At 33.1% G+C, this 22,075-nt stretch overlaps 1 protein-coding gene across 1 annotated transcript in view; it reads right to left on the bottom strand.

The window, feature by feature from the left end:
- The window catches only part of CNTN5 (contactin 5), an 853,760-nt gene that overhangs the window by 109,274 nt on the left and 722,411 nt on the right, over nucleotides 1–22,075 (bottom strand). Inside the window, exon 13 of the mRNA XM_051986848.1 lies at nucleotides 5,365–5,485. Coding sequence (XP_051842808.1) covers nucleotides 5,365–5,485 — 121 coding nt within the window. The remainder of the gene's footprint in view (nucleotides 1–5,364; nucleotides 5,486–22,075) is intronic.

Genomic DNA, 22,075 nt, shown 5'->3' with positions numbered 1-22,075 from the left:
CATCATTTTGAGATTCACATCAGTCATCATATTAAAGCTTTTTAATGTGTTGTAAAATCCATATAAGGTGATGTAAGTGAATGTTGGGGTTATAAAATCATGATTTATTATCAGTAAATGTTTGATTTGTATATCTATTTTATATACCTCTCTATATATGTCCACATAAAAATTTCTTGGGTGAAAAGAGGTCATGAGTAGAAAAAAAAATTTAAGAAGTGCTGATCCATATAATAGTGAAAAAATTAGATGTACTGTATGATTCATAGGGTCATTATGAGGAAAAAAAATCTGAAAACTTTAAGGTGAATTATGAGTGTGATTTGTAAATGTATTATTCATTACATCTAAAAAAATTACATTAGAAATGAACTGTAACTTTCATTGCACCTGTACTTAACTCAGATTCCCTTCCCTATTCCCAGGCCCCAAATACTATAGTATATTTACAAACTCAGTTTCCCTTCTTATTGTTATTAAGTTTATGTTCTTAATGATATAACCTCCTAATAAGTCAAAATCCAAAAGTATCATCACTCTAAAGGTATGTGCAACTCCTTCAATTTCTGTACACAGTCTTTAAAAATTGGGGAAATTGAATTTATTTCTCAAAATATGAATGTGAAAAAAAGGAAAACAGTAGAAGTTGTCTTAATACTTTGTCCACTTTTGTGCTTTGAATTTTTGAAAAATAGTCAATTAAACCTTTTGTTCAATTCCATTATTATTATGACTTCTGTGTTTCACTAGTGCAGTGGTGTCAATAGGAAATCAAATAATAGCTCACTCCAAGGTGAAAGACTGTTGTGAGATATTTGAGGCTGAAACAAATCAGTACTATCTTTCTCCTCATCAAAATTATTCACAAAGTATTTTCAAATATTCCCTGAAGCAGTTTCTTTCTCTCTGGACCTGAGAACAGTAATGTTTTATACTTTTGGATTGGGGGAAGAAAATTCTTCTCTTCCTATAGTCTCTGTTATAACAGGATCTTCAGTGCAAAGTTGTACTGTTCTGAGAGCTTGAAGGGGAAACATCACATGATATTGGAGGTATAAGGTATCTTCGTCTTTGTTTCTCAAATATCTAGCATAGATTTTTTTCCTTATAGAGTGTAATTTAATAAAATGTCTGTGGAACAGCCTTTTCCCAGTACTCATCCTTCTTGACATTTCTACAGTATTTAATATTGTTGACCATCCTTTTCACTCAGATATTCTCTCTTCTCTGAGGTTTCATGACACCCCTCTTTCATATTTGCCTGCTAATTTTCTGTATCCTTTGCTGGATCATCCTTTAGGACCTATATTCCGGCAGATGTAGCACAAATTGCTCTCCTGAAGCCACCTATCTTTCTATATTCTTTCTTTCAGTGATTGTATCAGCTTCATTGAGTTCAGATGACATCTCCTGGATTCATAAATTCATTCTTAGACTCTTTCTTGAGTTCAAGGTTCATACCATCAAATTCTTATTGGACAGAAAAAGTAGATTAAATTTCAAGGAAGTTAATTTTTAAAAGCAGAAATAAATTGGGGAAATTTGAGAGGAGAAAGAGAAATTCATTTGAAAAATAGCATTTGATTTGTACATTGCAAGGAAAAAGCTAAGGGAGAATGGCTTTAAGTTTTGTCTTGAATTAATCGCCTTTGCCTTAGTGAATTCTTATACATCCAGGAAAGAATAGTCCTTAGGATGGGACTATTATCCCATTTTGGGGCACAGAGAGCACATATCTAGAGGGAATTAAGAAGGTGAATTTTTTTTTAGATCAAGTAGACCTTCACCATCAAAATTCAGAGGTTACTTCACAAATTGTGGCCCTATTGAAAGCTATTTCAAAGTAGAGTAGCAAGAGCAAGGCAAATCATGAAAATGTAAATGCTTGGGAGATTTCCCTTTCTAAACAGTGAAGTTCAATGTTTTTCTCTCTGTTTCCTATCTGTTTCTCCCTTCTTCCCTCCCTCTGTCTTATCTGTCTCTCTTTCTTTGAAATTTCAGCCCATATTTCTTTGTTTCTCTCTCTCTCTCTCTCTCTCTCTCTCTCTCTCTCTCTCTCTCTCTCTCTCTCTCTCTCTCTCTCTCTCTCTCTTCTCTCCCTAGCCCTTCCAATAGAACACCATAATTCTCTTGATTTAAAAAAAAGGGCTCCCTGAAGTATCCTCTATCCATACCTTTTATAATATTATATTATACTAGAACAGGTCTCTAAAATTGTGGACATTTGTTCAGGTGTATCTCCATTTCATTTTATACCATATGAGAATAATTTCCTCTAGCATATTCATTACTTCTATTATGCTTTTCCAAATTATGCATAATGCCATCATAATACTGCTTCACTGAATATTAAATGCTTAAAACAAGTGATTTTTATGCTTCAGATGATTATTTATGGGGAAATTCCATTTTAAAGGATAATAATGGTAGATTAAAAGCAAATAACAATGCTGACATTCACAGACAACATATACTCATAGCCACAGTGGAAATAAGTATTGCAGATAGTTCTTAACACATCAGAGGTACCATGTAGAAATTGTCAATATCTATACAAGCAATACTATCTTTATGGACCTATAAAATCAAGCTTTGACTGGCTTTGATGAGATGAGGAGAAATAGAATTTCTTAGATGGAAATGTATAGATTCCCTAAATCTTCACTTATAGTGTTGATGCTGTTCTAGTGGTAGAGAATTGAGGTGTGAGAATTGATGTGAGTATCCCGTCTTGTATTGGGGCAGGTCTAACCTGAAAAGAATTCACGAACCCAAAATCTTAGTGGCAAAAAAGGAAGTTTTATTTTTTACGAAGAAGTTCTCTCTTAGTGGACAAATCTCTTAATGAGGAGATTTGCAAAGAATATGTTAACAGAAACCTATTTTATGAACAAATCTTGGGGCTGGGGGCAGTTTGAATTGATTATCAGACCAAGATCTCCCAATTGAATGAAATTACTTTAGAGGCTTTTTTCCAGAATTTGGAGTTTACTGAATGGGGCTCCGGCTACCCAAAAGATCAATGTGGGGTGAGTTGTCTGAGATTTTCAATTGAATGTTGCTGCTTATTTTAGAAAAGGGCCATCTGGAAAATGTGCTCCCTCCCAGACTCTCTGGGAAACCCCAAATCTCCTTTCTTTTACAGATAAAAGGGGACACAGTCTCAGAGTGATTATTTTATAGATCAAAGGGGACACAATTTCAGAGTTCACCCCCATCAGTGTGAGAGAGGGATGGGAACATTCTCTTCCCCACCCTACTTTGGTCCCAATACTAAAATAGTTCACTCAGTTCCTGAAATTCTTAATTCCAATACAGAGATCACCTCCTATAAATAGATAATAGTATTCCCTTCATTTCTTGTCATTTTTATATGACACTTCCAAATAACTTTTTGCTTGACTCTGCTATTGAAATTGTGGCTAGCATTACAAATGGTTTAACCTAAAAAACTTCACTCTGATATACTAGCCTGGGATGCTATGAATGCATGAAATTGTAAACCATTGAATGGAGGCATAAAAGAAGATAGAAGGATATATGAGAACTATACCAAAATCCAACAACCCCTCTAATCATTAGGGATCATTAACTTAAAAGTGTGTGTGTGTGTGTGTGTGTGTGTGTGTGTGTGTAAGGAGATCAGAACAAGTGTTAATTCAGTGCTTAAATCTGGTTTGGTCCAATTGGACAGGACAGAAGTATTTACTGAGTCATTTGTGTTAATTTTAGAAAAATAATACAAATATATAATTGGAAACTGGCTACTTGATCAAACTAGCAAACTGAAAGCTTCTGAATTGAATATTACATGAATAATCAGACAATAGCAACCTGCTTGGAATTGCTATCAAGTAAAATTCTGGAATTTATGTATTCTATCATTTCCTAGGCATAAAGCCAAAGGCTAGATGAGCAGAAAATGAAATAGCCAAACCTGAGTTATGTTCCAAGCCTTGTTTAGTTTAATTTTACTTACAAAGCAGAATGTGAGCATGCTATTTCAATTCACCCCTTGCAATATCCAAAAAGAACAGTAAGGGAGTCCAAATTGTATTGTTCCTTTTGAAATGCTACAATCTAAGTAGCATCATTCTGAATGACTAGCAAGTACTAAAGAATAAATAGAGATAATCTAAAGGAGGCCAAGTGAGCTGAAAAAATGACAACTTTTCCATAAATTTGACTGCTGTGAAAGAGAAGGAAGTTTATGACCCTCATTAATGTAGCACAAAGGTGGAATTTTAGGTAACTAAATTTCTATAGAAGAAATGAACACTGAGTAAGCTGAATGTTTATAAGAGGACAATGATAAAGATATATAGTCTCCACAGAGGCTCAAGTGAAACATAACTAGATTTTCAGGAGTAAAAAAAAAAAAAGGTGATGAATCTCCCCAGGTGAGGAAATTACATTTCTTCTCTTAAAAACATATTTCTTTTTACCAATGATGTGCATAAAACAGAAGTCAATAAACACTTGAATAGAAATGACTAAATATATATATTGAAAAATTTGTATATTTTGTATTTTTTTTTACTATTTCCACAATTTTGATATTTGAGATTCAAATATGAATTTAAACTCGTGGGAACTCTACAAGATAGATAAAAGCAAGGCATTATTCTAGAACATAAGATTTTGCTACTATTGGATAGAATGAAAAAGTTATATAGTCAGAGAATGAACAAACGTCATGACATGCAATATAAAATTATATTCAAATAGTTTAATGTGAAAATTTATATATATATATACATACATACATATATATATATATATGTTTGGATCTATAGTTTCAAAAAGACAATGAGCATTTAACCACTATTTATTTATTTACAGATAAGCTTTATGTCAACATCTTCAAATATTTTAGGCACCTGTGAGTTAATAGGCTTAAATGTCCTCATGGTATATATGAGTTTTCTTTTTTTTTTTTTTCTGTCACAAAAACAGGATTTAAGAACTACTGAAACAATAAGTATATTTGCCATAATAATTTAATTTTTTTTACTTATGAAGCCCAAATGTCTTACTGACTCGAATTTAATTTTTTAAATTGACATTGTTGGCTAAACCAGTTCCATTTATCAAACTGTACTAAATAAAGATGTTTATAACTCCTTGTTATTAAAAATACCTTGATTTCTCTCATTGGGTTTATTTGTTGTGTCATTAGCTATGGAACAGTTTATCATTTAGATGCTTTCAGAAACAAAGGTTACACAAAAAAAAAATAACATGTATTATAAAACTGGAAGTAAAATGCACAGTACTGATATGCTCAAAGTACATGCATTTAAATTCCTTTGTATGGTAATTTATGGTGATCATGCCTTCAGACTGCACTATGAACATACTCACCCCTAACAAGAAGATCTGCCTCATCTGACACACTGTCGGCTGTGGTCTGTACCCTGCAGCCATATCTCCCAGCATGCATCAGAAGGATGTTCCTGATCATTAAATCTGCAGAGGATGCTTGCTGAAAGAGGGATGAAGTGCCAGTTTAAAATGTTGCAAACCTGCCTGGTTCAAGGTGGTTTTAAGGGGGGAACTTTGCATTTTTAGTAAAAGTACCTGTTTTAGGACTTTACAATTTATATAACAACAATTCAAAATTCAAACATGACCTACTCTAAGGAAAGCATGTTAATTATTTTAAGCAATTATTAATTGGGAATATATGACATAAACATATTGTGCTGCATTTAAAAATTGAACAGCAAGAGAAAGCTCTTTTAGGAAATATATTTGATATGTACATTCAAATTTATCATATAGTTTTCAAAGTTACCAAAAAATGACCAATAAACAATAAAATGCAGCTTTCTTACACATGGATTATCTCATTTTTTTAAAATAAAGAATGAACATATTCCTAATGGGCAAAACAACTTCTAGGAAATTGAGAAGACAAAAGAAATCCTCATGTTGTCTGGCAATAGTAACTCTTTGAACTAGCTCATGGGAAACAATCTTAGGAAAGGCCTGAGATGCTTTTTAGTCTCCTGACCACATTTTTTTTTTTTTTTTTTTTTTTTTTTTTTTTTTTTTTAGCAAAAGATGAATTCCTTTCATAGTAATCAAGACCAGGGTGTTCAGATTAGCATCAATCTTTCTTAATCAGTGTTAAGTTACAGCATGCACAGAAAGCTCAAAACACCCTATTCTTGGATGGAGGATGATTAGAACATTATCAGAACAACTGCAGTTACAGTGATAAATAGGCATCAAGGAAAGTACCTTTTGGATTTATCAGTTCATGGGATCTGTGATGATCTTATACTTTAGAATGAATGGTGCAAACAACTCATCCATTATTTAATTTTGTCTCTTGCTCTCTCAGAGAAGAAATGATTTCCTTTATTATGATGCATATGTGAAGATAAGCTATTTATAACAACTAGAACATTTGTTTCAGATAATGATATTGCAAAATTTAAATACTCTTTAAAGAAATACTTTTTCTATGATACAAAAGACAAGAGAATGGAATGAGTGCAGATTATCTCTTGCATGGATCTTTGTTATTGGCAATGATTGTTTCAAATATTATCCACATTTCTTTTAATTAATAATATCTGAGCACACACATGAATGTTTAAGATGTGTCATAATAAATTGAAAAATGCCAAAAATGAGCTGTTTGGGATCCAAATTAAGCCACATGATGGTTGTTTGGGCAAAGAAGAATCTGAAGGACAGTTTGTTGTCTTTGGAGTACTGTAGATGGGATTCTTGTAATGGCTTGCACTGAGCTTGCCCTGGATGGCTTCTGAGGTTTCTTCTAACTGTATGCTTTTATAATTACATTATTCCATTGTAAAGGTAGTTTCATGGAATGTAGAAGCAGAAGTCCTGCCTCTGACACCTACTTAGCAATGTGGACAAGAGCAAAGTACTTGATCTTTCAATGTCCTTGGTGACTTTTCTAAGACTAGATAAGTTGCAAACTAACTGAAGATCTACATTGGTACAAGGGTTTTCTATCCTGTGAATTCCTCATGTAGATAAAATTAGAGATTTGAAAAGCAAACCCACATATATACAATGATAAAACATTATGTTTTAAAACTTTGCTTGTTCTTGGAGCAGTTTACTGTACATTTTGCAACAATTTTAATTTTGGTTCTTTAAACAGATTGACATCATGAAAATTCAGAGAATGATACTAGCTGTTAGAAATACTTTCTTGTATTGTAGATAATGTGAATGCATTTTTTTTTTTTTTTGGCCAATAATTAGAAGCTGTTTGTGAGGTTATTTGTGTAGTAACTCCAGAAATGTATGGCTTCTTTGAGTTAATGATTTCTGAACTATACATACCAAGACTATTCCTAATCTGGGAATACTTCATGATGAGAATGAATCAGTATTTTTTCTCTTGCTTTGAAGAATGATTGTAGAGGACCGAAGATAGTGGGGATCTCTGGGAAAGGTATACCTGAAGCAAGGATACTTTCAGCAGGGTGTTTACTCAGTGTGAATGATGAGATAATGGAGTGTGATAATGCCTAGGTGAAGGGACAGGTCGATTCTCTGAGAGCCTCCACAGCTGTGGATCATAACATCTGAAGGAGCTGCAGGGCAGCCTTTGCTGAAACAGGTGTTGCGGACTGGGAATGAGATAAATGGGAGGCAGAGGGAAGAGGAGAGAGGTCAGACAACGCAACTGCCTCTCAGTGGAGAGGTCAGAGAATGCACCTGCCTCTTAGTCTCGTTGTATCATCCTCTCACAAGAAGAGATCCATTCTACAGGTCTGAGTTAAACCTCCCGCCACTGGCAGGTGGCTCCTATATCACAACATATGATGGGAGTTCGTTTCTATTCAGAAGAAGTTATTTCTCAAGGACATAAAAGAAGCTTCATGTAATTATTGTTGAAATAGAGCTTAAACTTGGATTCTGCGACCTTAAAAAAAAATCCTGATATCAATTTCAGTATAATTGGTTTCCTTTGTAATTATATGTATATATGTATACTTACACACATATGTATATATAATATAAATATATATACTTACACACATATGTATATATAATATAAAATATACATAATATGAATATATATATTATTTTTATATATATGTTTGTGTACACACACATATACTCATACATTTAAAAGTCTCATTCTTTAAAGAGTTCTTACACTTTTCTAGACAGCCAAAGGGGTGCATGACATAAAAAATGTTAAGAATTTCTGTCCTAGATATTTCAAGAATGGATATATAGTGAGAATACATTAAAATGTCATAACAAATATTTCAAAGTATATGCTTTTTTTGTTCACTGTACAGCCTCCATTCCTAATAGCCTTGAGAGAAACTGTTATACAAGACTATTACAAAGAGCACTTTATGGTCCTCATCTAGTTCTCCTATACTATCTACTACTTTCATATCTTCAAAAGGCAGAATATTTATAGGCTTTACACAACTTTATATTTTAAGACCACAGGTCCAGATTCATACGCTTTTCAACTTTAGGAATTTGCTTTTTGTTTTCATGTTTACCTTAAACTAAACCACTTTGCCTCAAGGTGCTTTTTATATCTGTTGTGACTATTATTAAAAGTTTGGGTTATATTATGTTAATGACAGAAAAAATGGCAACATTTATAAACATAACTCAAATTTTTAAATAAAAAGAGTTAAATCTTATGCTTCAAGATCTCCTCTTCATTTCTTATTCATTAAGGTCTAATCTATATCACATGAGGAAATTAACTACAAACGACAAATGTATTCCTTTTGATATCATAGACGTTAGCTGAATGACATATTTAATTAATATAATCAGTATATGCATTGCCTACTATATTATAACTGGAAGCTATGTCTTTGGATGTCCAGTATGGTTCAAAGGCATAGGTGGACCACAGGAATTTGGGGAAAATTCAGTCTTTTGGATGCCTCAATTTTAGTCATATTAATTTTATACAAATTTACTTTTCTAACTAATTGAATGCCTTCTCTGATGACTCTTAGATACTGTCTTATATTTTTAGATTTCACATGGAAACTATTTGTTTCCATCAAATATAAATATATATATATATATATATATATATATATATATATTGCACAAAATCTACATATACATTTTGTATATAGTTAATTAGGATCTAAAAGTTATTAGTGAATCAAATTAAACATGTACTAGAAAGCTAGCACATGAAACTAGGAAGAATAGAGAAAGAAGGGTTGTAGATGTTGGTGGAAGGCAAAATGTCATGGGAAGATCACTAGAATGAGAATCGGTAAATAAGTCTAAGGCCCTATCATTTACCAATTAGTTACATGGTCTTGGGCAAACTTCAGTTTTTCCACATGCAAAACTGGGGTGGGGGCAATATATGTTTTCTATATTCCATTTTATCTCTGAAATTATATTATTCAATGGCTATTGTGTCAAAAGAAAAAGACATAATGTTGATTGACCTTGTTAGATGTAATTCAATGTCATTAGAAAAGTTATTCAGTGACACTAGTTGACAATGACTTTGGTGTAAATATTCACAAAACAGCAGTGGACTGATCACAGGGCATGTTGAACTAAAGCCAGAGAGCCCAGGCAGCTTGCATTATTAAGATTTAGGAGTCACATGGGTATCTTTATCAATTGGAAAGATGCAAATCTTCCCTAATAAGACAGATATTTATGTATTTTTTTATCAAAACACCAGTATTTCAGAAATGTTTGCTAATATGTTCAATGTTTTCTGTCAGTTAAAATATGTATAATCTAATAAACAGCATTATACTTACTAAGGTACTTCCATTAGCATAATGAAAGTTCTATGGGGAATATAACAGCTAGGTGACCCTTAGGAAGTGGAAGAGTATCTAGATATGTCACAGAATCACAGGATCACATGCATCTAGAGCTGTGGGAATCTTCAAAGGCCATCAGTTCTAATCTCTTATATTTAAAATATGAGGAAACTAAGGATTATGAAAGCTGAATAGCTTGTTCAAAGTCTTAAGGCAGGAGGAGGAAAAGGAGGAAGAGGAGGGGGAAGAGGAGAAGGAGGAGAAAAGAAGAAATAGTGTTGTCCAATCTCCTTATCTTATAAAGGAGCAAACTAAGCCCAAGAATAGTGAAGAAGAAGGAGAAGGAGAAAGATAAGGAGAGGGAGAAGGAGAAGGAGAAGAAGGAGGAGGAGGAGGAGGAGGAGGAGAGGAGGAGGAGGAGGAGGAGGAGAAGGAGAAGGAAAAAGAAAAAGAAGAGAGAAAGAAAGAAAGAAAGAAAGAAAGAAAGAAAGAAAGAAAGAAAGAAAGAAAGAAAGAAAGAAAAGAAAGAAAGAAAGAAAGAAAGAAAGAAGGAAGGAGGGAAGGAATAGTGTTGTCTAATATGCCTACCTTAGAGTGATCAAACAGAGCCCCAAAATAGCCTTAAAAATAAGAAATAGTGTTGTCCAATATGTCTAACTTATAAGTGATCAAACTGAGCCCAAGAATAGTCTTAAGAAGAAGGAAAAAGAAATAGTGTTGCTCAATCTTCCTGTTTTATAAGTGATCTAGTTGAGCCCAAGAATAGCCTTTTCAAGATTCAAGATATTTCAGTAATGCAATAGAGATTTTTATTCTCAATTCTTTCCCTGCTGTTACATTTTAGAATCAATCCTGTTTTATGTAAATGGCTTTGCCATTCAACTTAAAAAACAAAATAAACACAGATAAATTATATATAAACATTATATATTAAAAGCAACATCATAATGAAGAAATGATATATACAGTTTGGAAACCTGCTGAGATCATGGAGATCAAAGGAAACCAGGACTAAAAATATAAAACACAACTAATATGATTTAAAAAAATAATGTAATTACATATAATTAATTGTCTTCACAGCCTATGACAAAACACTAATTATCTAATTATATGATGAATTTAGAATGCTTTTCAAAGTCTATCACACAAATAAAATTTAAAAAAAACAAATAAATTACATATACAAAAATTTCCAGATTTGCTCTTTGGATGAATTTCCCTTCTGACTTTCCTTAGAAGTTGTACAAAACCCCACTCCCACAAACTTCCTTCCATTCTTGCACACACATTTAACTAGTATATACATAGTAGCAATTATAAGAACCATCATAACATCCAAGAAAAAGAAATATATTTTAGCTAATTAGGATATTTAGGCAATTGTATTTTTTCACAACAAAAAATACAATGTTCATAATTACTAGGAAAAATTTTAACTGGGAGAGATCAAATATTTAAATATACATCATGAAAACTCCTAAATTTGAATAATAATAATACACTGGAAAACAGGAAAGCAATCTAACACTCATTAGATCAATACCTTATTTCATATTCTACCATATATTTTAAATTAATCCATGACCTTTTATATTGATAAAAGAAAATACCATTAAAAGTTGGAAGAGCAATCTTTCACAGATAAGTGCAGGAAATATATTCTTTACTAACAAAGTTTTAGGAACAATTAAAAAAATAACAATACATGACACTGAAAACTTCTGTACAAACAAAATCAATGCACATGGGACAAGAAGAGAAACTGAGAAATGAGAAAATATTTGTATTAATTTTTTTGGAAAGTCATAGCTAAAAATATACAATTAACACAGAGACATCACTAAAATCATACAAAGATTTCTTGAAAGAAGAACTGAAAATTATTTGCAGCAATATGAAAGAATGCTCCAAATTACTATCACTGAGAAAAATGAAAATTAAAACAACACAGTTTTTTAAAACTATATGCTCTGAAATTGGCAAAAATGATAAAATATGGAAATAGTCAATGTTGTAGTTACTGTAAGAAGATAGGCACATCAGTGAAGCTATAAATTAGTACAACTATTTTAGAAGAATTTAGAATTATGCAAAGTAAGTGACTAAAATGTTAAATTTCTTTGATCCATAGATTCTGTTACTAGATTTATCTGTAAGAAAACTATTGATAAGAAGAAAGTCTCCATATACACCAAAATATTTAGGAGTATAGTTTTTGTGATAGCAAAAAATTGGAAATAAAGTTGATATCCATTGATTGGTAGAATAGTGAATACAGTACATGAATATAATGGAATATGATTGTACTTTTTTGAAAGTATAAATGTGATAAATACCACGAAGCTTGGAAATATTTGTGGTGTTCTTCTTCTTTAAAATATAATGGTTCTCTCTGGGAGCATTGGAGGCAGCCTTAGTTTCAGTTAAAAGTAATAATCACCCAAATGCAGCCAGGTGCTAAAAGTTCAAACGTTTATTTTCTCCTTCCAAAATAGCCCAGTTAGTTTTTCTTAGAGGCCTATCTTTCTGCTTGGTTCCAAGAGCTCTTGCAGTTGTCCTTTGCTTCTGCTTTCTTCAGCCTCCAGCCAGCACCAAGATGAAAGTTGGAATGAATCTGACTCCATCTCCGAGAGTGGGCTTGTGGGCTTCCTCCCAGAGTGCTCCTCTCCAACCCCTGGCAATGTTCCAAAGTAACTAACTTGAAGCTCTAAGAGCTTCTATATATCTGATCTCCCAAAGGTTGACTCCTCCTTCTGGAGGCAGGGATTAAGGGAAGTGTGAATTCACAAAGTTACAAAGTTAACTTTGTGAGTCTCCCATACTTGGGAATTCCAATGAGCACTTAAATACTTCTTGCTTATATGAGCTCTCTAAAGGTGTGAATGCAAGCATTGTTTCTATCAGTTTCAATTAGTACCTTGTTTCTTCTGGCCCATAACATCTCCTTGTAAGATTAGATCAATGATACTGAACTATGCTAAATTAGATAATTATTGTCTCTATCAACTCTAATGACTTTACACTTTGTAAGGATTCCAACAAATATCTACATAAACTAATGCAGAAGGAGGTAAGCAGAATCAAGAAAACAATACACATAATAACTACAAGCTTGTAAATGGAAAGAAACCCCCTGTCTGCCAAAAAGTGAATATGACATAATTACAAAGAATAAGTATGCCTTGAAGCAATGATATAAAGAGACATCCCAACCCCACATGCTTTCCAGAAGTGGGAGGTCTACAAGTGTGATGTGTTGTCCTTCCTCACACCCAACCCCAGACTTTTGTAAAAGGTTATACATCTTGCTGATTTTTTTCCTCTTTTTCTTTTTGTTTGACCTTTTAGAATTTTTATTTATAATAAGAAGTGGCTTCTTGGGGGAGAGGAGACATGACATTTCATTGAAATGTATTTGAAAATGAATTTGAAAAGATCTTTACAAGTATTTCAAGAACCAGACTTATACTCATTGATAAGATTTTAGCATGGCACACCTTATTGGCAGGCAATAGAAATCTTTCATTTTTATCCTGCTGTTCTTAAATTATTATTTCATTTTTCTGTTTCCTCCTTTTCTCCTCTCTTGACCTGATAATTTCTTCTAATCTCTTTAAGTATCTGTTATTTTTCCATTATTAATCAAAAATTGCTGCTCTGTTGTGGCACTGTAGTGAGGGGTGAACTTTTTATATGATGAGGAGGAAATATCATTAGTCTTCAGAAAAAGATTCACAGAAGTCAGCAGAGAAAAGCAAATAAGATCTTCTCTGGTTTGTCCTTTATTTGACTCTTCCACTTAATAGCTTGCAATCTTTTATAAACAGGCTGCATCTCCATCACTACCTATCACTGACATAAAACCAATGGCCATAATTTTTAAAGTACTGAGCATATATTGGGAGCCAAGAATATTCAAAGAGCTGGAATAGGTTCATTTTAATGGATCCCTTTGTTTTGGCTTTATATATGCATCACTTATATGGACAATTCTAAATAGGAAAGATTAAAAGGAAAATGATTTGATCTTGGAGACTAAACCTAAATTACCCTCTCAGTAGATTTACTGATCTTTCAAGAGGAATAATGAGAAGTATTCATGAGAGAGACCATTATACTTAATCTCACCCCACAGCTTGCACTTCCTGATGAAAAACCTGCATGATTTAGTGAACTTTTAATGAAATAGTTACTTCCAGCAGATGCTTGCTTTCTAACATTTACACTTCATTTTCACTTTCTCTTTCTTAGCAGTTATACTATCTTTTTTTATGTTCATTGATAATCATTTCCCTTTCTACTTTCCTTTTGTGGTTACTTTGGATTTAAGAGCTATAGCATCAAATGGTGCTTCTGATAATTGAAGTTTAGAAAAGGCTGTGTTGACTGTCCACAGTGAGCTTCTCTTGTAACACTAGGAAGTCTGGAACACTTAAATGTATTGGTCATATAGGATTCTTTTTAGCTACAGCATCCTACTGAGGTTGTGACTTTCATTTTTGGCTTCTAATAGTCCACCAATATGTCCTTTTTTAGAGAAGAAAAATAAAGACAGATGGAGAGAACCTTTGGGTCATTCGCCTTTCTGAATCTTCCTTGTTTAATTCATTTTGCTCTTCTTAAAATATTTCTTTATTCTCTTTTTCTTTTACAATTTCTAGGTCTTGTGTCTAGATTTTTCAAATTTATTAACAAATTAATCTACAAGATTCTATTATAATCATTTTGTAGATTTAAGATTTGCAAATTCAGGAAGTTAAACTATTAATTGCTTCTAAGGTACTTGAATTATAATTAAGATATACTGTTATTTGCTGATAATGATGCCTTGGGCATGTACTCTGAAGCAAAATGTATATATATTCATGCATAAATACATTTTAAGACTCTATCTCATTGAGGCTACAAATAGAAGATCAACTCATAGAACTGATCCTACTCTGACTATAATGGGAAATTTTGACCTGCTTAATTTCTGACCTGGCTAGTTTCCCTCTCTTCAGGCAGCTTGGTATCATTCCCATTCTTGGTGGGATTAGTGTTATAATTCGTGCAGCTGATTTACCAGCCTCATCAAGCTTGATATCACACATTTTAGGTGGAAGTTGCCATTCCTGGAAAAATATAGATGTTTAAGCTGAGAAGCAGACTAGAGTATGAAATTTCCAGACCTTTCCTAAATAATAATAATAAAAAAAAAAGTATAGAAATAGCTAAACATAAGAATAAATAATAAAGTTCAAAGTCTTAGAGAATGTGAGTGTCTTAAGGGAATAAGAATTTGATAGCAGCTGAGGTTACACCCAGAGAGACTTTAGAAATTCAGAACTCTGATGTCATCAACCAACAGAAAAGCAATCAGGATTACAGTTGGGAAGAATACAGGTCTTTTAAGACAACAAGACAATATCCAATGCAAACAACTCCAATGTAATTACCAGATGATGAGGAGAAATCCCAAATTTGGTAAATAGAAGGGAATTAGGTTAACTGCTTGGGGAAGAGGATCTGCTTATATTTCCACAGATGGAGAAAGAATCAGATAGCTGACAATAAGACTGTTAAAAGAACTTTTTAAAATCCCAGGAATCATTGGATTGAGACAAGATGAGACTGTTTCAGTTCTTGAAAAAACAGCAAGAATCATTGGATTCCTTAAGATGAAAAATTGTTGATGAGACTTTTTGCAGTACTTCAGAGCTTACAGGAATTATTAGATTCCTGGCACATGAACTAATGGACAATGGATTCCTTATCGACTATTTCTAGGACTTTTGGACATGTGTAAAATTTCAGGTTGATTCTTGTTATTTGTTACATTACTACTAGCCTGTGTTATATTGCTATGTGCTTATGTAAATTATGTGTAATGCCTCCCATATTGATGGATTTATGTATACCATGTATATCTGTTACAAAGTTCTGGCCCATATTGATGGATTTATGTGTACCCCCTCAGAAACACCCTATGTTTTAAAACAAAAGAAAGGGGGAGATGTTGGAATCCTTACTAACTGCTAACTAATTAGAGTTGATCTAATCTTATAAGAAGATGTTTTGGGCAGAACCTGAAACAAGGTACTAAGTAGAACTAATTAGTACAATGCTTATGTTTACACCTTTACTCATTGGTGTTCAATGAGTCCACACCTCCCTTGAAGCTCTTTGGGCCAGAGAGCACTACCATAAATAGAGCTTCAATGGGCCAGTCGAAGAAGTTCTTCAGAGTGAAGAAGCTACAAGTCGGGATTTCAGCAGAATTACGCCAGAAGCCCTCTCTTCAAGGCAAGACAGATTCATCTTGGTGCTGGCTCTGGAGGCTGAAGAAAGCAGAGGCAGAAGCAAAGGACAAAGCAGCAAGAGCTCTTGGAACCAAGCAGAGAGATAGGCCTCTAAGCTAACCGGGCTATATTGGAGATAATAAAAGATCTGAACTTTTATCACCTGGCTGCGTTTTGAGAAGAAAAAGCTCACCTTTCATTGTAGCTATTATCAATTACTACTTAATGTACACTTGATCTCCCCAATCTTTGATTAGAAATTCTTTGCATAAGTTATTAAGAGGCAAAAGTTTTGAAGCATTTCTCTTCCTACCTAATGAAAAACCCCTATATCATTTCTTTTGCATCCATAAACTTAAACATATTTAGAATAAGATTCATTCATTATTATATTATTCATTCATTCAATCATTTATTCACTTCTTGACTAACTGATAGATTCAAGTGTTCCTTCTCAATTAATGAAAGCAAAGCTTGTTTGCTATATGAATTGTCCTATTATTAGCTCCAGTTTCATCAGATGCTATAGAAACTTAGAGATGTTACAACTATTTGGGGGTATTTTTATAGTTCTGCATAATTTTGTCGCTTTTCAATATTCTCTTCACTTTCCTTTTTTTAATCATTGTGTTAAAGAAATGTAATGCAAAGATAGTATTTTTTTCTTATTGGAAGTAGGTGAGTCTTCTTTTCAATCACAGACTTTCCCCTTCTCAGACATTTGCTGTTGCTTGAAATTTAAGTATAGTATTACATTGAAGCAAGTTAAATTTCTCCTAACAACCTTCACATTTCCAACTTGCTTCCTTATATAGGTAGCCTTTTTGGGCTAAAAAATCTTTTACCATACTTATCTGCAACAACAATTTAAACTGAAAACTCAGTGGGATTTTTAAACAGTGAAAGTAATTTAACCACAATAATAAGGGTCACCATGGGAGAAGTATCCTAAATTTATGGAGAAGTTAAAAAACAATTAAAAAAATTGAATCAATTTTGGAAAAGGTTATACAGAGGAAAAGTGCTGACTTTCCCAAATGGTCAAGTTTAAGAGCAATTTATAAAGGTTCTTTCTACTCCAAATTGCAATGTGCTTTATAACTGACATATAAAAATGCATAAATTTGCATTCTTTTGTAATATTCACATGCCCATCAGTTAGCTAGTCATTCACTCAATAAGCATTTATTAAACCAGGAACTTTACTATGTTCTGGTGATAGTAAGAAAGGCAAAAAGAATCCCTGCTTTTAAGGATTTAACATTCTAATATGACAGACAATATGGATATACAAAACATTAAGTATATATGAGCTACATACAAAATAGAAGGGAAGTATTGCTATAGAGGAAGGTATTAGCAGGGGTGGAATTACAAAGAACCTCAGGCAAAAAGAGGAAATGGAGACTTGAAGGAAGCCAGTTAATAAGGAGAGGAGAGAGTTAATAATGATTTCAACTATTTAAAAGGATAAAACAAAATCAAAACTATTTTTTTTAACTTCTCAAAAAAATTTATCTCTTGGACTCCTTTCAATAGACTTTTATTTCTGAATAGAGTGGAATGGAAGGCACTAGTTTCCCAATGAATCCAACTCTTAGGTGAATTATAAAAACACAGAGATGTTGTGATATTTTTTATCTCAGGGATTGGCTACTTGCCACAAAATTACTTCTAACAATCACTGTCTGAAGGCTCTGATCTCTTGCTTGAAGCCAAGTGATGACACAGTAAAAGTTTCTTTAGATCATGTGTGTGTCATTGATCCCTCTGGTAGTCTGGTGAAGCCTTCAGATCTGCCCTCACAAGAATATTTTTAAATGCCTAGCATTAGTTTAATAGGATTACAAAGAAAAATAATTATATTGAAATGCAACTAATGAACTTCTGTGCCAAGACTCCAGAGTGAGGAAGGAACCCTCTGAAGTCCTTCCTAATTCCCCTTTAAACAACTAGAAAATTGCCTCAAGCTTGATCTAAGAGCAGGGAGACAGTTTACCAGCACAACAGGAAAACTCTGTCTAATTAGGATGGGAGGGAAGAGAGGTCCAAAAGCAGCAGCAGCAGCAGCCAACCTCACACCAGGGGGTGTGCAGCAAGACTCTAAGCTTGCAATCCATCAGTAAGACCCTGATTTTTTGCAAACCAGCAGCTCCCATGCAAGTGAGCAGTCTGGACAGTGCAGCAAGTCTCCATCCCAGTGACTCCACTCTCCTCAGAAGTCCAGGCCCTGACCTCACTGCTGATTAGTAGCAAATTCCTGCCCAAGGCTGGCCAACAAGGAGACCCTACCCTTGGGCTCTACCAGTAGAGAGACCTGTTTTCAGAGAAACCCAGCAGCATCCTTGCACCATCTTGGGGTAGACCAACAATAAGATACCTCCCCCAGCCAGTCACCAGAAATATTTTGTTAGTATAGCAAGCCAAGAGCAAAGCCCCAATCCTGGAGTAAACCAGCAGTTATCCCCCACGTTCAGGGAAGGCCAACAGAGAGGCTCCATCCCCTAATACAAGCCAGAAAGGAAACCTGCCCTCTAGACAATGTAAGCAGCTAAGCCCTAAAATCTAGTGAAAGCCAGCAGTAAGACCAGGACCCCAGTACTAAAAGCGTGGGAGAGTAGAGGACTAGAGCCCAACTCTCAGATAACAACACTAAGTCACAAAAAGGCAGAAAAAAAATGAGCCCAAACCAAAAGAAACAAAAAAAGAGCTTGACTATAAAAAATTAAGATTGTAATAGGGAGGATGGAGACATAAAGTTAGAAGAGGGTAATATTGTCAAAAATAGTGAAGTCTCAAAGAAAAATGTAATTTGGTCTGAAACCCAAGGGAAAAAGCTCAAAAAAGATTTAAAAGTCAAATTAGAAAAGTAGAGGGAAAAAATGAGAAAAGAAATGAATCATGAAAAAGAGGCAATAGAAGGAAGAACAAAAGGGTCAGAATATTAAGGGAAATAATGAAAAAAAAAATAAATAAAGGATGGTGGCCTAGCAGTACCAGACCTAAAACTACATTATAAAGCAGCAGTCATCAAAACCATTTGATATTGGCTAAGAAACAGAGGGATAGATTAGTGGAATTGGTTAAATACACATGACCTAATAATCAATGACTATAGTAATCTAGTATTTGATAAAACCCCAAACTCTAGCTTCTGGGATAAGAACTCACAACTTCACAAGAATTGCTGGGATAATATGTCAGAAATTTTGCATAGATCTATATTTCACACATACCAAAATAAAAGTCAAAATGGATACTTGATATGGATGTAAAGGGTGATACCATAAGCACGGGATAGTTGACCTATCAGATCTTTGGAGAAGGGAAGAATTTATGATCAAAGGAGAACTAGAGAACATTATGAAATGCAAAATGGAAAACTTTGATCACATTAAATTAAAAAGTTTCTGCACAAACAAAACCAACACAAACAAGATTAAATGGGAAGTACAAAGCTGGGAAAATTGTTTTTACAACCAGTGTTTCTGATAAAGCCTCATAAATAAATTATATAAAGAACCCGGTCCAATTTATAAAAAATACCAGTCATTCCCCAATTGATAAATGATCAAAGGATATGAACAAATAATTTTTAGATGATGAAATTAAAACCATGTATAGTCATATGAAAAAAAATGCGCTAAATCACTACTGGTTAGAGAAATACAAACTAAAACAACTCTGAAATATCACCTCACACCTCTCAGATTGGCTAAAATGATAGGAAAAGAAAGTGATAAACATTGGAGGAGATTAGGACACTAATGCATTGTGGGTAGAGTTGTGAAGTGATCCAACCATTCTGAAGAATAATCTGGAACTATGCCTAAAGGGCTATCAAGCTATGCATATAGTTTTGACCCAGTAGTGCCATTGCTGAATCTGTATTCCAAGAAATCATAAAGGAGGGAAAAGGACCCACAAATGTAAAAATGTTTATAGCAGTTCTTTTAGTAATGGCAAAGAATTGGAAAATGAGTAGATGACCATCAATTAGGGAATCGTATGGCACATGAAAGTAAAGGAATACTATTGTTCTATAAAAATGACAAGAAAGCTGATTTTAGAAAGGCTTGGAAAAGATGACCAGAAAAAAAAAAAAAAAAAAAAAAAAAAAACAACTTTTAAAAAGAGAAAAAAAAAAAAGGAGGGGGCAATAGTATGGGAAGAGATATACAAAAATTTATCAAGGAAAATAACTTCTTAAAAAATAGAATTGGTCAAAAAGGAGGTACAAAAGCAAAGCACACTGAAGAAAATAATTTTATAAAAATTGGAATTGAAAAAGGGAAAAGTAATGTTTCTATGAAACATAAAGATATGATAAAACAAAATAAAAATATAAAAAAGAAGACTTGAAATTTTTCATTGGAGAAACTTAGATCTAGAAAATAGACCTAGAATTATTAATTAGGAATCGTTGGACTATATGGTAAGAAAAAAAACCCTGATCAACATCTTTCAAGAAATTATCAAAGAAAATTGCCCTGATATATTAGAACCAGAGTGCAAAATAGAAATTGAAAGAATACACAGAAAATCACCCAAAAGAAATCCCCAAATGAAAGCCCCCACGAGCAGTATAACCAAATTTCAGAGCTCACAGATCAAAGAGAAAATATTGCAAGCAACTCAAAAGAAACAATTCAAATATCATGAACCCATAGTAAAAATTGCACAGGATTTGGCAGCTTATACATTAAAGAACTGGTGGATTTAGAATATGATATATTGGAAACCAAAGGAATTAGGAATAAAATCAAGAATCACCTGCTCAGCAAAATTAAATATAATCTTTCAGGGGGAAAAATGACTATTTAACAAAACAGAGGACTTTACAAGGATTTCCAATTAAAATACTAGAACTGTGTGAAAAAGATCTGATATCCAAATACAAAATTGAAGGGACATATAAAAAGTTTTTTTTTTTTTTTTAAATAAAAGTAACAAGAAAGAGAAATAAGAAATCTAGTAAGGTTAAAGTGTTTATATTTCTGCATTGCAAGATAATATTTGCAACTCTTAAAAACTTTATTTTTATAAAAGAAACTAGAATATGTGAACAGACGATATAGATATAAAGTGACTTTGATGGAATGATACCCCAAAAAGCAAAATAAAGAAGTGAGAAAGAAAATTGTACTGGAAATAGGGGAAATTGAATGGAGTAAATTATCCTACATAAAAGAATCATGAAAGAGTTATTTTAATGGAGAAAACAATGTGTATGGGGAGTAGGCAAAGATTAAAACTTATTCTCATCAAAATTGGCTCAAAAAGGGAATAGTTTACATGCTTAATTGGATATATCCAAAAATAGGAGGAGGGATTGAAATAAAGGAGGGTATTTTGAGGAATGTGATGTTAAGAAGTAAAACACTTGAGAAAGAGGTGAAAGGGAAAGAGAGGAATTCACAATTAGCTTTTATAACTATAAATGTCAGTGGAATGAATTGACACACAAAATGGAAGTAGATAGCAGAATGGAATGAAAACCAGAATCCTACAATATGTTGTTTACAATAAACACATTTGAAGCAAAAAGAGACATTGAGAATAAAACTAAAAGTCTGGAGCAGAACTTATTGTACTTCAGCTGAAGGGGAAAATTTATGGCTCTAATTGCTTATATCAATAAAATAGAGAAAAAGTCGTTCAACGACTTGGGCATATAATTAAAAACAAACAAAGAAATAACTAGAAAAAGAACAAATTAAAAACTCTAGCAGCAAGATACAGAAATTCTATTTAAAATAACTGTGTACAATATAAAATATTTGGGAGTTTACCTACCAAGAACTATATGAACACAACTATAAAACACTTTCTTCACAAAATCAGATTTATACAATTGGAAAAATAGTAATTGCTCATGGTTAGGCTTAGTCAATATAATAAAAATGACAATTCTATCCAAAATAACTTATTCAGTGCAATACCAAACAAAATTTAAATTTTAATTTTAAAATTGTCTGATAGAGATAGAAAAAAAATAATAAAATTCATCTGGCA

Source organism: Antechinus flavipes, chromosome 3 (genome assembly GCF_016432865.1).
Source record: "Antechinus flavipes isolate AdamAnt ecotype Samford, QLD, Australia chromosome 3, AdamAnt_v2, whole genome shotgun sequence".
Lineage (NCBI taxonomy): Eukaryota > Metazoa > Chordata > Mammalia > Dasyuromorphia > Dasyuridae > Antechinus > Antechinus flavipes.
The sequence above is the reverse complement of the archived record's forward strand: the minus strand, read 5'-3'. Positions and strand labels throughout refer to the sequence as shown.